General features: G+C 38.6%; 1 protein-coding gene across 3 annotated transcripts in view; it reads left to right on the top strand.

The window, feature by feature from the left end:
- Positions 1-17,234, top strand: part of ACACA (acetyl-CoA carboxylase alpha) — a 199,167-nt gene that overhangs the window by 93,009 nt on the left and 88,924 nt on the right. For all 3 annotated transcript variants that reach the window (XM_090290711.1, XM_090290710.1, XM_090290712.1), the window contains 6 exons: positions 6,928-6,969; positions 7,853-8,068; positions 8,841-8,996; positions 11,066-11,269; positions 15,126-15,281; positions 17,066-17,212. In XM_090290711.1, coding sequence (XP_090146837.1) covers positions 6,928-6,969; positions 7,853-8,068; positions 8,841-8,996; positions 11,066-11,269; positions 15,126-15,281; positions 17,066-17,212 — 921 coding nt within the window. The remainder of the gene's footprint in view (positions 1-6,927; positions 6,970-7,852; positions 8,069-8,840; positions 8,997-11,065; positions 11,270-15,125; positions 15,282-17,065; positions 17,213-17,234) is intronic.

Here is a 17,234-nt window from a genome sequence, read left to right as displayed (position 1 = left end):
CTGAAAAGGACTTTGAACTCAGGGACCTATGCGTGGTTGCTTTTATTGCTTTTCTGTTTATTAGGTCTTTAGCACTTGACATTTTCTTTTCCTTCTCACAGTTCGCCTTGTTGTTCTAGTCCAGTGATTTTCAACCTTTTTCATCCCATGGCACACATAAACTAATTACTGAAACCCTGTGGCACACCAAAAAAGTATATTTTTTGTCAGTCTGGAAAAAAAAAGGTATCATTTTGATCCATTCGCACCAGACGGCTATTGTTGTGTTGGCTGTTGTCGTGTTTTAATTTGACTGCCTCAGGGAAGGGAGGGCACTGCCCATGACTGGTCAGGAATCGCAGGTTTTAAAAATTCTGTGGCGCACCGGTGTGCCAAGGCTCGTCGGTTGAAAATCGCTGGTCTTATCTGTAGAGAAACAAGAGAGCCTGCCTTGCCAACTAAAGAGCTCAGATTTTCTGAAATGCTTCAGGAAATGTTGTGGACTGCACAGTTGCCCTGTGTTATTGATGTCAGGAAACCAAGCAGAGTGCAGATATATATCAATCAATAACTTCAGATAGGAGACTGGAGGCAACGAAGAAGTATGAGGAGCTTAAAGAGAACCCTGGGGCTTTAGAAAGAAAAAATCCAGAGCTTAGAGAATAAAATTGATACTTGAGGATAGAATATGAGAGCACATGCATAAGTACTGTGGCTGGTGGATGCTGATCAGAGCTAAGGTAGGCACGCCAGAGCCAGGCCCTGGATTTGGGAAGTATTGGGCTCGGTTCTTAAGCATTAATGTGATTTTCTTTTCTCACTGACTTTGAGAAACTGTATTCTTCTGGGGAATGATACTGAATTTGTAAAATTGTTTTTCTGTTTCTTAATGGTCCAGATCATCTTCATGTCTGTAGTATATGAACTGGTTTCCTATAATAAACATTTTATGATAAATTAAAACCCTCTACTAACATTTTTAAAAAGCCAAAGCAACGAATTCTCGTGGGCATTTTTTGTATGTGTTTTATACATACAAAAAAAACTCTTATCTCTGAATCTGTGTCATGTCCTAGACTCTATCTACAGATTTAAAACATTTTTTTCTCCCAATATTTCTGAATTTAGACTGAATAGGGACATGTATAGGCGAATCTGCTAGAAAATGAGTCCAGCAGTGGGTCTTTCCTGGGACTCATGGTCCAGTTCCTATTTATAGTGACATCAAGTGGGAAATCAGTTATACTGTCAAGTGACATGATTTGTCATGAGCGTACGAAAGGTTGCTTTAGGACTTAGAGAAATTAAGGTTTAGGTGTAGACTGGGTTTTCTCTGAAGAATTGAATGGCAGAGGAGCTGGGTTATTTTTATGTTAGACCCCGTAGAAATGATTAGTGGTTACACAAGGCGCAAGGGCAACTATTACTGAATTCCATCCAGGATCCACAATAGCCAGGACACCTTGGCAGGAGCTGTACAAATCCGGGCTCTCTGTCACGGTACAGCTATCAGCTCCTCTGCTGGTGGTAGCTTTCCATTCATGAAGCATGCTTGGCCTGTCATGTCATCTGGTGTGTGCTTGCCCATAGTTAGTGTAGTGTGAAAAAGAGGAAGCTTTCCTTGAGTGTTAGAAATGAATCCCTTGATCTCTCTGGCTTCTTGGTAATCCACTGTGATGTATGCAGTCTCCTCTGTTCCTACACTGTGAAATCCCGATATTACTGAATAGAAGAGAGAATGCGTACATGAGGGGGCAAGTCTGGTTCAAGAACAACATTGGCTGGTGTGGAGGGAGCAGTTGTGCTGCTACGTAGTCCTCTCTCAGGCTGCTTCAGACCCGGAACAGGACAAAAGGGGGCCAGAGTAGAGGTTCCCAGAGAGTGTATATCGTTGGATGTTTATTCAGATTCTAGGGAACACTATCCATAAGCATTTCCAAAACATCATTGTTTAATATCCACAGTCCCACTGGAATGTCTGCTGCTACCTTAGTCTCAGCTCTGTATGGAGCCTGTTCCAAGTTAGCAATATTTATCAGCATTAAGGACTCTTAGTGTCCAGTCTGTTTCCATAACCATCCATTAAACCAAGTGCCTATAATGGGATTTGAATAACTGCTTTACATTGATATATAAACAAAAAGTTTGAAGAAAAATGAGCCTATTCTTGTAAATATCTTCTTCATATTAAAAAAGAAAATTGAAGCCTTGAAAGCAAAAGAACAAGCTCTTTGAATTTCTGCAGGTATGTAAGCTGCAGTTCTCTGGTTTCATGTAGTATTAGTTCTTTGTTACTTTTACTCACATTTCAGGTTCTAAAAGGTGCAGCAGAAGGAGTGCTATTTAATTGGAATATAAGTATTATACTTTTTGAAGCTTTTCATATTTTTTTTCAGCCAAGTTTTTTTAAGGATACTAAAATGTACATTTTCAGGATTTCTCCTTATCCTTTGCCACCTAAGCCAAAGCATTAGGTTCAAGAACTGTGATGAGATTCTAAATCAGTTTTGCACCTGTTAAGTGTCCTTTTGATTTTTCTTTGTATGATTTTATGAGACTTTTAAAATTCTGCTATAAATCATCTAGGAGATACTTCTACTTTTACTGATTTTATGTGAATGACTCCCACTTTAAAATTAAATGCTTTGGAAGAAAGAGCCCACTAATGAAAACAGTTATCATGGTTAGTAGTTCATTACTTTAAAAAATTTTGATTTGTCAATTATATCTCAATAAAGCTGAAAGATTTGTAGTTTTGTTTGCTAGTGGATCAACTATAAGTTTTTCAGAAGGTTTGGGGTTTTGTTTTAATTACAGTCTATATAATTAGTTCTCAGCATGTTGAGGTAAAAGAGAATTGCCCCAGCAAGCTTTCAATTTCTTCATCTCATTAGGTTTTTAACACGATTATTAGTATCATAATCAGCTATGATGTTTTCTGTTGCAGGTTTTCACATTCTCTGATTTGCAGGGTGTCTTGATTGGCTAATTTAGGCAAATTATTTTGATTGTCTTGATGATGGTTGGCTGATTAGAACACAGCAGGAGTATAATTTCTTCCTGAGAAATGTTGCATTCTTTTGTTTTTTGGTACCAGAACACTAAGAGGGTTTTCCTTTATGTACATTCAATTATGATATTTGCCCATAACACTAGCAGAATGCCTGGAAAGCAATTACATTAGTGATAGAATAAGCATGAATGCTCTTAGTGGAAAAGCCTGGCAATATGAGGGTGAGGTGTAGGATGAAGGAATTTACTAAAACTACAGGGTCAGACTTTTGGATTTCTTCTTCTGTGTCTTTCTGTGATTTTTTTTTTTTTTTTTTTTTTTTGAGTGTCAAAAGAGGTGACTTTTTCTTTCGTTCATTCTTCCTTCCTTCCTTCCTTCCTTTTTTTAAAAAATATTTTATTGTTGTTCTATTACAGTTGACCCAATTTTCCCCCCTTTGCTCTCCTCCGCCTAGCCCTCCCCTCACTCCCAGTCAGTCCCCACCCTGTTGTCCATGTCCCTGGGTCATTCATACATGTTCCTTGACTTGTCTCTTCCCCTTCTTTCCACCCAAGAGGTCCCCAGGCTTGAAGAATTGTTCACTAATACTGCTTCCCATTGCACAGAAGTTCTTACCATCTCTTGTTCTTAATGCTTCATGCTTAAATTGAGGACTTTACTTTAGAGCTAATAATTTACTCAAAAGTTAAAAAAATGTTTGCTGATACGTATTGTTACAGAGAGAAAGGGGGTTCTTTCACGTGGTGCCTCAGTGTAAAACCCAACAACTAGTGTTGAGGAAAACAGGTCTTTATTTACAGTATTCCAGCTTGGGGAGGGCAGTGAGCACTTCAGCTCAGAGCCCTGCTCTCCCACGGGACCCAGCACTTCCCTTCCTCCCCAAAAGGCTAGAAGCCAAAAACATGCCCAGAAGTTCCCCATCCCTTATCTGTGAGCTGTCTCCTTCAGGATCTGGGGTGCAAAGTCAGCAGCCTCTGTATAACAGTCCAGAAAAACATGTGCCGTGTTGCCCTGGATCACACATGTTTCTCTCTCTGCCCTTTCGAAGCCGCATGGATCTCTTCTAAAACTGCATGGTTCTCTTCCCTCTGCGAACGGTGTGGATCTCTCCTCTCTGCAAACCACGTGGTTCTCCTCTACTCTCTGCCCTCTTCCTCCTCTCTTTCCTCTACCTCCTTGCAAACCACATAGAACTCTCTACTCTGTAGACTGTGTGGTTCTCCTCTCTTCCCTCTCTCCAAACAGTGTGGATCTCCTCTCCTCTCCCTAAAATGGCTACCGCCTCATTTTTAAATCCCTTAGTGCGTTCTGTGACGCAGCGGGTAGGGTGATCAGCTCTGACCATTCACAGAACCTTGCGCAGGCCCTGTGTGCTCTTTCCTCACCCTTCCATGGTCAAAACACCTCCCATTTCCTTGGGACCTTGGAAGAACCAAAGCTATTTGCATAACTAAGACATTAGCTACCAGCCGTAGATATGCAAAGGCATCTTGAAAGCTTTCCCCTTCCTCCATCCCCCCAACAGCAGGCTCTTGGGATATGGGGGGGGGGGGGGCGTGCTCTGCAACAATATCATCTTATAACACCCTTTCTTAGCTAACTTTAATGAAAGTAGTTTTTCTGATTGGTGGTCTTTTCCCACCTCTGCCAAGACCTAGTCAATCTCTTTCATTATTTGTAATAAAGGCATTTCTGTTTAAATTGTTTGCTTTTCATGCCTTCAGTTACTACAAATTTCCTTAGTTGATTTAAGTGGTAAAGAAAGCAGTTTTTTAGTTACTGTTATTATGTTTTTTAAGAAAAATGATATCAGTCCTGCAATTTAGACACTTGAATAAATGATGTACTAAATAACTATTTTAATTAATTAATTAATTGATTAGTTGTTTAGGCAAAATAAAAGAGTGTGTGCTTAAAAGATTGTTACCACTTTCCTTAACTTTTCTTACAGAAAATTTCATGAAAGGATTTTGTTACCCTTCCATTTTTGACTTGTGCTACCTTAGCTAATGCTCTGAAGGTCATACCTCTCAAGAATAAAACAAAAATGAGACTATAAAGCCCTGAGCATGAAACCTACTGGCAATGCAGCTGAACATCTTCCTGCCTAGCCTTGACATCATCCCCATGTTCTTTACTGTCATTGGGGGGAATTAGAGAATTATATAGAATAAAAACGTTATCGATAAAAGATTGGTGCGCCTTGGCTGGTGTGGCTCAGTGGATTGAGCACCAGTCTGCGAACCAAGGGGTCACTGGTTCGATTCCCAGTCAGGGCACATGCCTGGGTTACAGGCCAGGTCCCCAGTTAGGGGCACATGAGAGGCAACCACACATTGATGTCTCTCTCCCTCTCTTTCTCTCTCCCTCCCCCTCTCTCTAAAAATAAATAAATAAAATCTAAAACAAACAAAACAACTCCCAACTCTTTAAATTAAATAAATAAATAAATAAATAATAAAGGATTGGTGCTGTGTAAAGTCCTCTTTCAAAGGGCTTTTAAGTACCCACACCTAGACGAAGGGTTTCCTGGGCTTGTAAACAATCTTCAGGAAGCCTATTAAATGCAGTTGTACAGTTAAAATGCAAGGAAAATGTAAGATTTATTAACTGTGTAGGTGCAGATGAGGGTGAGGTATAGGACCTGTGGAAAATATTCAAGAAGTTTTCAGTAAATTCAAGAACCACAAGTTTTCAGCATGAGTTTTTCATTTTTTTTTTTTTTAATTTTTAAAAATTCTTAATTTCTGTTTGTTGTCTCATCAAAGAGACGTCCTGTAAGGAATTTGGATTGTAACAAGAACAGAATGGTAATGTCTTACACTTGAAAAGTGGAGTGGTAGAGATGAAGGGCACGTAGAGACCCAAGGTCAGAGTCTAGGTTTCTGATCTGGGGCGTGGCACTTGGTCATGGCTTCCTTGGTTGTAAAATGGGATACCTACCTTGAGAGGCTGTTGAGAGCACTTGAGGGGACAACTCATGAGAGTGCCTGCCACCCAGCAGGCTTTCATTTAGGTTCATGTTTCCTCCATGGTTCCTAAAGCTTATTGAGGGACATTTATGCAGCTAGTCCTGGTCTCTCTGCCTTGTACCAGTAAGTGTTTGATTATATTGCACTCATAATGAAGATGCCTAATGAAACCTCCTATAGAGGCAAATAGTAATGACTTGATTCCAACACTGCCAGTAGAGCTTCCCATCCGAGAAACAGGGGTATTTGGTGTTAATAAGTTAAATTTCAGAAACTAATGGACTCTGCTAATTGAATTCATCTTTGTTCATTAATAAGGTTCTAGTAAATTGGTTACTTTCTTTTGTAATGTCCCTGCAAAAGAGCAGTAAGATCAAATGATTACAAGTTCGCTAGTTCCACCCCATTCTTCCCTATACATATAGTGGTAGTGACCAAAGTAACGTCTTGTATTTTTCTTTGTCTTGAAACACTATAGTTTAAACCCTTGAAATTATTGACTTCAGAGTGAATAAGGAAAACGACATTGGGATTCTGTGTTCTCTGGCTAGTTTACATTTTAAGAGTTTCTTAAGGGGAAACTTGGGAAATCAGTTCAGTAACTACTATTGCAGTGCTGAAGCTTAAGGGTTTATTGGTTTTATTTGCCAGGTTGTATCAAGAGCAACACCAGAAAACTTTTTATTTTCACTTGGGAGATGAAAAAAATACTCATTTTTTTTTCCTTAGGAGAGGGCAGCTATTGAAATTAGGTTAATAGTGTGGTGATTCTCAAATTTGGAAGTGAGGTCAAAGTAATAGTTACTCAGAGGATCATCCATATTCCTTGGGCTAAGCTTCAGTAAGGAGCATGTTTTCTAGGAAACTGTCCTCCAGATACTTGAGTGCTTCTGTACTACGTGTTTATCCCCAAAGAGCCCTATCTATGAAGGACTGATACACTTTTCCCTTCTTTTAATACAGAGAGAATTCCCTAAATTTTTCACGTTCCGAGCCAGGGATAAGGTAAGAACGGATTCCTTCCTTCTTTCTTTTTTAATTTTTTTTTTTTTTTTTTTTTTTTTTCTTACAAGCCCAATAGTGTCTTATCTTTGCCATGTACTCTTCTGGCCATTTTTTCCCCTCTAATTGGACTTGTGCTTCCCTTTGCCTTACACATGTCTTATAACGGAAGAAGGCTCCCTTCTGAAGAGTTTGGTTTAGGAAACAATCAAATGTACTGATCTACCCTAAGAAAGCAGTAACTTTCTGAATCATCCTTATGCTTTAGGATTATCCTAATGCCGTGTTATTAAAGGACTGTTAAACTCAGTAGGATCATTCTCATCACCTACAGTTTGTTTATATTCAGGTCTTGTTTAAATATATATATAATTACATACCTATGGATAGAGTATGTTCCAAAGCCAAATATCTCTATTTTTAAAAATCATATGATGTTTATTTGTCACGTATTTACTATGTCCTTTGCACTGTGGCAGAAATGGTAAGCATTTTAGACTCGTTGGGTAAATCCAGAACACTGGTATGTGAAGTAGTTGTTAATGAAAGAGTTTATAGTTAATTGTAAAAAAATAAAATAAAAAAAGAATTATAAAGATATTAAATGCTACAGGAGTTCTGAGGGAATTGATGTTTTTGTTTTTAATGGAGAGCATCACCACTTGTAAAAGCATAAATGATGAAAGCTTGGGAAGTAAGTAGGTTCTTTAGTGCCTCGTCTTAAGTATGTTACAGCATTATCCTTGCATAGAGCTCATTTCTGTTGTTCGTGAGCACACCATAGCTTATGTTTTTATTTTTAAGCATCTCTTTTACATACACATTCATAACAGAATTTTGTAACTGCTTCTTGCGGGCTGTTTTTTTCTCCGATTCTCGTGCTCAGTTTGAGGAGGATCGTATCTATCGTCACTTGGAGCCTGCCCTCGCCTTCCAGTTAGAGCTGAACCGGATGAGAAATTTTGACCTTACTGCCATTCCATGTGCTAATCACAAGATGCACCTGTATCTTGGGGCAGCCAAAGTGGAAGTGGGCACGGAAGTGACAGACTATAGGTTCTTTGTCCGTGCAATCATCAGACATTCTGATCTGGTCACCAAGGTAAGTGCTATACTTTAATGGGAAGTTATCCCTGAGGGAAGGGACAGAGGAACAGTCATGGTTCAAAATTAGGTTTTCATTATTTGAATCAAAGCTCTTGTTCTTTTTCATCTCACTCTAATAACCAGCAGAAGTCTGAAAGTCATTTCTCTTACAGAAGTAAATATTTCCTATAATAAAGGGCTTTTCCTTTCATTTGAATTTTCTTGGTAATGGAAGCATGATAGCACATACTTGAGAGAAGAAAAGGCAGGCCAGCAGAAAAGTCGCAGGGAGCATTAAGTGAGGATGGAGCATAAGGAGAAAAGTTAGAAGTGACCCCATTAAACCTGTCTAGAAATAGTGTGGCTTCTGTACATTGCAAGGTGCTTCCTGGTGTGTTGGTTATTACATTACTACATCCCGTAGCCATAACCTTTCTTCAACTTTTCCTTTCTAAACAGGTTTCCTTTCCTTTATATCTCACATATGCTCCGTTTGGCATATGTGAGCTATAACTCTTGGGGTTCCAGCTCTGGGGATGTCTGCATCTCCACCTGTTGGGAGGAAATGATACATTAGGAGGCGGGAGGAAGGGCCGCAGGAATTCTTCATCCTCCCCTGCCTGCCTCTGCTGCCTGTGGTTATTGGGCTGACTGGGGAGGAAGGGAGAGGACATCTGGAGCAGGGGCCTTATGATTCATGACATACCGCTGCATGAGTAATTACAATAGCCATTCCTTCATTGCCTCTTAAAACACATTAATGTGGATGGTGATTTCTTCCTGCATAGGAAGCTTCTTTTGAATATCTGCAAAACGAAGGGGAGAGGCTGCTCCTGGAAGCCATGGATGAGTTGGAAGTCGCTTTTAATAACACCAATGTCCGTACTGACTGCAACCACATCTTCCTCAACTTTGTGCCTACGGTCATCATGGACCCATCAAAGGTACCTTTCGCCTTTGCCTCTTTCCCAGGACTAGCAAACCACTGCAGGGAGATTCATTCATGTTTATTTGCACTTGGGCCTGGGAACAGGTACTTCTGGTCAGCTGGTTGAGCCCTTGATCTTTAAAGTTTACAGAATGCTGCTAAGACTGGGTTTTTGGGATGCCATCAGAAATTTGTGATAGCCATTAAAAGCAGACCTCAAAACTGAAGGTAGTGTGATTTATCTTGCTCTTTCTCTGTTGGTATCTGCATAATGGTATTTGCCATGGTAGCAGTCCTATCTTATACAATTACCTGGGGGTTTCTCATCTAGAACAATTAACTTTGCTATTACTGGGCATTTTGGCAAAATTACTGCCTTTTTGTACTAAATGTCACTTACCTGAATATCTTAGGGACATAATGTACCTTCCTGAAGTATCTAACCTATTTCTCCACAGGGAAAGAATTTGGCTGATAAGGAATTTCACATGTATTATGTATATTTTCTTCCCTGAGGCTCTGTTCTGAAATGCATTCCATATACTTTAAGGAAGGAAAACAAAAGTGACTGTACTTGACCTTTTATTCCACGGGTAATAAAGATAGGCTTCTCTGTTTCTGCTCCTGCTAACCTTTTTCTATTGTACTATGAAATTTGGGTAGGAGAACCAGTATATATCCATTTCTCAAGATCAGTTGTAGGCATGGACTTCTGCTCTTTGACTTAGGATTTAAGTCCTGAGAAATCTTTTTCTATTTTTTTGTCTTCAAGACTCCAAGCTACTGATCAGTTGCTTTAGTCTGTCATGAAAATCAAGGACAGGGCAACTCACTGAGTATCAAGTCTCATCATGTAGTTTAAGCAAAGGGACTGCTGAAGCTGAAAGACTTAAAACATGGCCTGGACACTATATAACTGCAACTATAACTATATATATATTTATATTTTAGAGTTAGCTTACCATTTCTCATTGAGTTTTTTATATCAACCTCTCTGTTCTACTCCAGACACCCCGGCTCTGCCTTTCTCATCATAGATAGCTGTCAATTTCCTGTAGAGAGAGATTGTTGACTCTGGTTCCCTTGAGGAAAGAATGGGTAGATATCTCTTGGTTAACAAGCAAGTGTGGGAATAGAGAAGTTAACTCATTTTAACCTAAAATTCTGTGGTTTAGAAACAAATTGCAAGGGTGTCACATACTTCTGAAAAACCACAAGAGAAGGGTGGTATGAGCTATTTTTGAGATTTTTCTAAGTTGAGAAAACATTTTGGGAAGACACTTAAGAAACATTAATGTTTATTAGTATGTCCTAGCTGCCCACAGGAATGTTGGAAAAGGTGTATTTATTATACTTTAGTGTGTCAATATGGAGAAATCACATCTAAGGCTATTTGGTTAAAATAACTTACCTGAAACACTAAGTTCTCTTGGTATAAAGCTTAAAGAAACTAGGGAGCATCTGCTTCATATACTTAAATCCCAATTGGACTTGGCAATGATCAAGCTTTAAAGCTTTGTTTAGAGAGAGAACATTCTAGCACCACCTACAAATTGCCTATCTTTAATTTGTGCAATTTACCAAAAGACATATATTATAAAGTTTAATAAAAATGTATGGAAAACAGCTCATAGTGGTAATTGCTATGTTGATTTAAGGTCCTATAAGTGCAATGAAACATAGTTACCATGCATATAAATGCTACTTAATAGCTGTTTAACTAGAGATTTTATTCTTATTTGGGGCTTTCTCTTAAATCCCATGGCTTATAATTTTAGATGCTGCAGATCTTTGATATAGAATATGAATATAGTTGGAAAAGGGAAAAGGCGTTGCATGCATTTGGGTGTTGTGAGCCATAGAAAACCACTCATATGACAGGCCAGCATGAAATTTTCCCTGACTTGTTCTAAGCAAGGTAGGGTTGGGGGAGAAATTATATGACTTTTTGTAAGAAATACAGGTAGTACACGTCTCAAGAAACCAGCATCTTTTTCCATTCCTCCTTTCCCTAAGATGGGCAGACCTGAAATAGGTCCTAGTTACAACGTATTTAAGTTCTGTGTTTGGTGATGTGTTTGTCAGATTGAGGAATCTGTGCGGAGCATGGTAATGCGCTATGGAAGTCGGCTGTGGAAATTACGCGTCCTCCAGGCAGAGCTGAAAATCAACATTCGCCTGACACCAACTGGGAAAGCGATTCCCATTCGCCTCTTCCTGACAAACGAGTCTGGCTATTACTTGGACATCAGCCTGTACAAAGAAGTGACCGACTCCAGAACAGCACAGGTACAGCGGTCAAGCGGAGGACAACGTTTGTAGTTGGTCCTGCAGATGAGCCACGTGCACTTGTTATAGAAGCCCCAAACTCATAAATCCCTTTGGTTCACCTAGTGGGGTTGTCCTCTATCAGCTTAAATGATTGCATGGATTTGAAAAACTTCATTTGCCTTGTAATGTGCATGTATGTTGCCAATCATGGGTGTTATAAAACCTTCAACCATTGGTCATATATTAGTGAGCCCTGACAGATGCCAAGTGGACCTAATTCCAGAGACAATTGTATAATTCAGGGTTCTTTCTTAGAAGGCTCTTGGCTACTTGAGTAATCCTGTCTTTTCAGTTTGTCCTTCTTCCTGTTTTCAGCCTAGTTAGACCACTCATTGGCAAGTAAGGAAAGGGGAATGGTTGAAATATGTCACCAACTTCTATCTTAAAGAAGGAAAATTTCAACGAAATAGTTTGAGCAGTATCAAGCAGTGACTTTCATCATATTTATCCATTGTTACTCCATTTATATACATTATCTTCCCTTCAAAGAGTTCAGAGTATTATATGTCTATAAAAAAGCAGAGTGGCAAATGTTACCCCATTTTTCAGTCAGAAAAATCGAGAATGTGAAAATGGGAAGTGACTTTTTTAGTAGATTGGTTCTGTGGTAACAGAATTCCCTTTTAATCTGTTTTACCACCTTAGTTTGCAAATATTTGGATCATTTGCTGTGAAACTGGATTTAGGTTGCTTCACCATTGCTCATGTCTTTCTAAGAACTGAGGTGTTATTTCAAGTCTTTGGACTGAATTTGGGAAGTGCATTTATTCTGGTTAGAGGATGAACTTGCTCCAGTCTGCGAACACAAAGGTCTCAGTCTGTTCTATGCGTTGGATACCAGGAAGAGATTATGTCTCTTGTTTTTATCTGTGTCCTTTTAAAACTGGGAAGAGAGGCGACGAAAGACATTTTTATCAGCACTTTGAAGATGAATTTTAAACATCTGAGCTCGGATAGCTGTCAGAGCGACCTTTCATTTTGCGCTTGGAGTCCCAGTTAGATGACCAGAGATCTGTCCCGTGAGAAGTGAACGGTTAAAACAGGCAGAGAGAAGCACGCAAGAGCACGAGGGGTTAGCAAGGGAAAGAGTATTCAATAATTTTTGCTGCATTTGATGTTTTTCCGGGCAACCTTAAAGACATTTTCAGTCAAAGCTTTCCATGGGTAGGGATGTTTTTAATTAACTTCTACAATGGCTTCAAGGCAAGTCTATTCGTGTGAAAAATAAGATGGCCACTTGAGATTTCAATGTTTATGATAAATAAGTTTGTTCTTCATAACTACTTTTTCCCCTTTCTTTTATCAGAAAGCTCTTAGATTTCCCTCATGCTAGCTAGTGGTAACACAGGGGCACAAAAGGCACAGAAGCCTTCCGTCAGGGTTTAGTACTACGCCTGGTACAAAATAAGCACTTAATAGGTTCCTGAATGAACGAATGAGCTACCTTTAGCCTGAGGGAGAACCCCTTTTACCATGGGTCCTGCCTATTTAGGATCCTTGAAGGGAGAGGTCTCCCTCAGGTGCTTTGTAGAGAGAGTTCAGCAGCCTCCATGTGGATTGAAGAGCCCGTGGCCAAAGGAGGGAACACAGAAGAACAGCCTCCAACTCCAACTCACTTGTGGCGCTCGTAATGCCGACCTGATGCTTATTTGTTTTGTTCCATTTCTTAGCTCTAGTGAGGCATTATATAAATTTAAAATAATATAGAACCATGTGTATCATTCATTAATTTAACATTTTTTTAACCCTCTCTAGTGTGGCAGGTAGTATGGATACAAAGATAAAAAGTGATCTTTATTCTCAAGAAATTTACATCACCGTGGAAGAAGACAAATAATTAGTTTCTCTGTAGTATGATTATGATCCTGCCATCTTCAAATGAGTACAGAGTTCTAAGGGAACAGAGGATATGGGATTAGAGATTGTTTTCCAAGAGAAGCTCTTTTGATGGTCTCTGATGAAAGATGTGTGACATATTAAATGTATACATATTTTCATCAACTTAAAAAACATATACTTTACCAGTTTTTAATTGTGATATCCGTTATAGTAGAAAATGGAATTAACAGAGATAGCTGGTCATTCAGAGGCTTTCATTATTATCAGCCTCTTGCTTTGGCACATTATTTTTTTGCCAATATGGAGCAAGGTAGACTGGCTTGAGTTTCTTTGTATCATTTTCCTTGTATAGTCTTTGTGTTGCTAGCTGTAATAAACACTCATTTCAGGCAGTTATAGTGGGGAGAAGAGAACTGGGTAATCCATGCATAAGTCAGTTGATTTGTAATGTGTAGTATAAGGGAGAAATAAACATTTTAAAATCACCTTTATTAAAATACAATTTACGTATAATAAAATGCACTCATTTTATGTGTTCAGTTCATTCTAAAATAGTATACACCTGTGTACCACCATCACAATCATGATAGAGAACATCTTGATAGCCCCCCAAATTCTCTTGTGAATCCAGTTCTTTCATACTAACACTTTGAATCTCTAAGATTCAAATACATTAGTATTTCTAGCTCTTCATTCCTAAGACACTGTTAATTCTGCCTCCCACCTGGTGACTTTCACCACAGTCATATGAAGAGGACTGGGGACGCCAACCTGTGGGGTTTTGAGCAGCCAGCAGAACATACTTGCTCCTCTGATCTAAGAGGCTAAGGATTCACTTAGCTGAACTGCACCCAGGGTTTAGCTAAACACTTAATTCTCTTTTTGTGGCTGTACAGCAGGTCACAAATCTAATTATTAATAGTAGATTTAAGCTTATATATGTTAGGCCTGAGTAGATATGTGGGTAGAGACACATACTCTCACATCCCAATCTCCGTTTCTGTTCACAGCATTGGGAATCTGTATTTTATGTATTCATGCATAAAGTGCCTAGTTTAGTGTCATTCAGCCTCTGGGCACTCAATAAATATTAATTGAATAGAAATAATGGCATTCCTTATAAATATGTATAAGCAAATAAAACTAAATATATGGAGTATGAAGTACTCTTCTAGAAATATTTGAGTTAAAATGATTAAAAGCTGGTGTGATTTCATTATGTGACAATATAAGTATTGCAGCAGCTATTCACTAGTTGTAGATATAGTGTACTAGGAAATGCATATATGGTCTATATATTATGTAGATATATATATTTATAATTTAATAAAATATAAATTATTTAGTAAAGTATATTTCTTTTACTATAGGCTGTGTCATTAAGCTAACAAGAATTAACTAGCTAGATGGATGGTTGAAATCCACCTGTAGCAGAAATCTTTGAAGCCTTTGTGTAGCTAATAATACTTATGAAGCACCTTCTAATCAAATAGACTAAAGCATAGATGATGTAGTAGAGCCTGACCAGGCCTTCTATTGTTGGGGAAAGAACAGAATTATCTTTCATGAATAACTGTTTCTCAACTAAAATACTAGTAGCACTGCTCAGACTGGTTGTTGACATACTTCATTTCTGAATATGTGGAATTCAAGTCACTTTAGAAGGCAGGCATTGTCAGTCTGTCTTTGAAATGTGAAATTTACACTGTGCTTTCTTGTTGATGTCAATAAATCCAAAAGCAAAATCAGCCTAGGGTATACGGTTGGCCAAATACCATTTTTTTGCAGTTGGTTAATTTGTAGAGAGGTGAGAGCACTATATACCAGTCTCCAATGTTAAGAAACATAATTTAGCTACTCATACCACCAAAAATGTGTTTCAAGAAATAACATTTGTGAGAAAGGCCCCTCTAGGCCGCTGTCTGATTTTTTTTCTCTGTCTCAACTCCCCATGCCATCCTTTTTTTCCCTGCAGATCATGTTTCAGGCCTATGGAGACAAACAGGGACCATTGCATGGAATGTTAATCAACACTCCCTATGTGACCAAAGACCTGCTTCAGTCAAAGAGGTTCCAAGCACAATCCTTAGGGACAACATACATATATGATATCCCAGAGATGTTTCGACAGGTAATGGTGGCTAACTGGGGGGCTCTGGCATATTCTAAAGAGGCAAGGCTTTGTTCGACTCTCTATCAGATGCCGCTCAGGATGGATGATGCACTACCAAAGGGCAGGAAATGTCTTGACACTGTTCTCATTTCTATTTTATTTTGGACTTGATGACTGCTAGTTTACATGCTGGATGGTTCTTTATGAATTAGCAGGAGGAATAGTGAGGATAGAGCCTCTGCTGACTAGATGAGAGTAAACTGAGACCACATGCCTGTGGTGGTAGCGTGCAATGCCCTGTGTGAGGAGCTACCTTCAGGTATGTATTTCCTAAGGCTATATGCAAATTATGACTCTTAAAGTTTAAAACTCTAGTTCTCATTTTCCTGTTTTCCCAGATAGCCCAGGTCTCTCTAGTTCATAGCCTAGGTTAGTAGGATGAGAATCAATACAGATAACATATACAAATGGATGTAGAGTTCATGCTACAGTTTAAAGTATCCGTTCTTTTGTGGGAGATTTATTATAGCTGAATAAAAACTAGCATGAGAAAATATGATATTACGAATCTTATCCTCTATATGAAAATAAATTCTTTTGATCTGTATGGTGAATCATCTCTATGCTGCAGATTTTTCTTCCATCAATAGAAGGCAAGAAAAGTAGATCACCAGCAGAAAATGCAGCAGATAAAAAATAAGGTATCAAAAAAAACCAAAAAACTGAATTTGTCCTTTAAAAAAATCTATGCATATAGGATTTTTCCAAAGCTCCTAGTTAATACCACCAGTATAACCACATTTAAATTTTACTAAGGTAATATATGTGACCTTGGTAAATGGTCTATCTGTAATTCTTCTATTATTCATAAATGCAAGAGATTTCCTTATGTAACCGCTCATTTACAAGTTTTCTCTCTGGAAACATAGGTACCTTCATTCAGCACTACTGGCATTGTTAGTCTAAAAGCTGTGCTGGTTCTGTTTCCCAGTGCCAGTGCTATAAATAAAAATCACATTCTATATAACTCTTCCTATAGTGTAGACATAAATATAGTGATTAGGATATCTAGGTATGGATAAATTATATTGACTTTAAATGTTGCTTTGAGGCAAGCAAAGAAACAGCTAAAGTAGTTCCCACTTCATGAGGCACTTGTTTTGGTAGTAGGAAGTTGCAGATGGAAGTCAGGTGGTTTCTAAATGGATAAGTGTATCTATTTGTTTTTCTCAAATTTGAACAGAATTCACGTGAACACTTAGAAATAGTCATGCACCTCTAGTGAGCTAACTCCTGCTTATGGGCCTGTAGCTCTTAAGAGAGATTAGAAAAATGATGCTTCTCCTGAACCTCTATTAGAAACTTTGTTCTTGCTTTCTTGAGATTTCTTTGTATTAGGTAAGTGTTATGTCATTTTCCTGGTTATTCTTCTATTGCCAAGTTTCTCTAGGATTTTTCTTTCTTTTCTTTTAAGGGGGATTGATGCTACTTATTTTTATAATTTTCCAGAGATATTGTTAGGTCTGGTGTATTTGTTAATGCTCTAGTGATTCAGAATCACTCAGTAGTTTGACTCTGTTGGAAAAGCGTCTGATTTTTGGCATGTAAAATACATTATGTGAAAAATAATAACAAATCTATCTTAACGGAGAGTGAGAGCTGTAGAATTTGGTCTAATGTTTAGATACTCAGCAGAGTACTTGGAAAAGAAAGAACAAAACCAGCCTGACCAAATCTTAACATTTTTATCCATGTTGAAATGCTAATTGTCATTGATTAGTCAAACCTCTCTCCTCCACTAGTCCTTGATCAAACTCTGGGAGTCTATGTCTACTCAAGCGTTCCTTCCTTCACCCCCTCTGCCTTCTGACATGCTGACGTACACCGAACTCGTGTTGGATGATCAAGGTCAACTGGTCCACATGAACAGGCTTCCAGGAGGAAATGAGGCAAGTAGTTGAGTCCCCTTCC

This window comes from Furipterus horrens, unplaced genomic scaffold (assembly GCF_987537825.1).
Source record: "Furipterus horrens unplaced genomic scaffold, mFurHor1.1.pri manual_scaffold_11, whole genome shotgun sequence".
NCBI lineage: Eukaryota > Metazoa > Chordata > Mammalia > Chiroptera > Furipteridae > Furipterus > Furipterus horrens.
The sequence above is the reverse complement of the archived record's forward strand: the minus strand, read 5'-3'. Positions and strand labels throughout refer to the sequence as shown.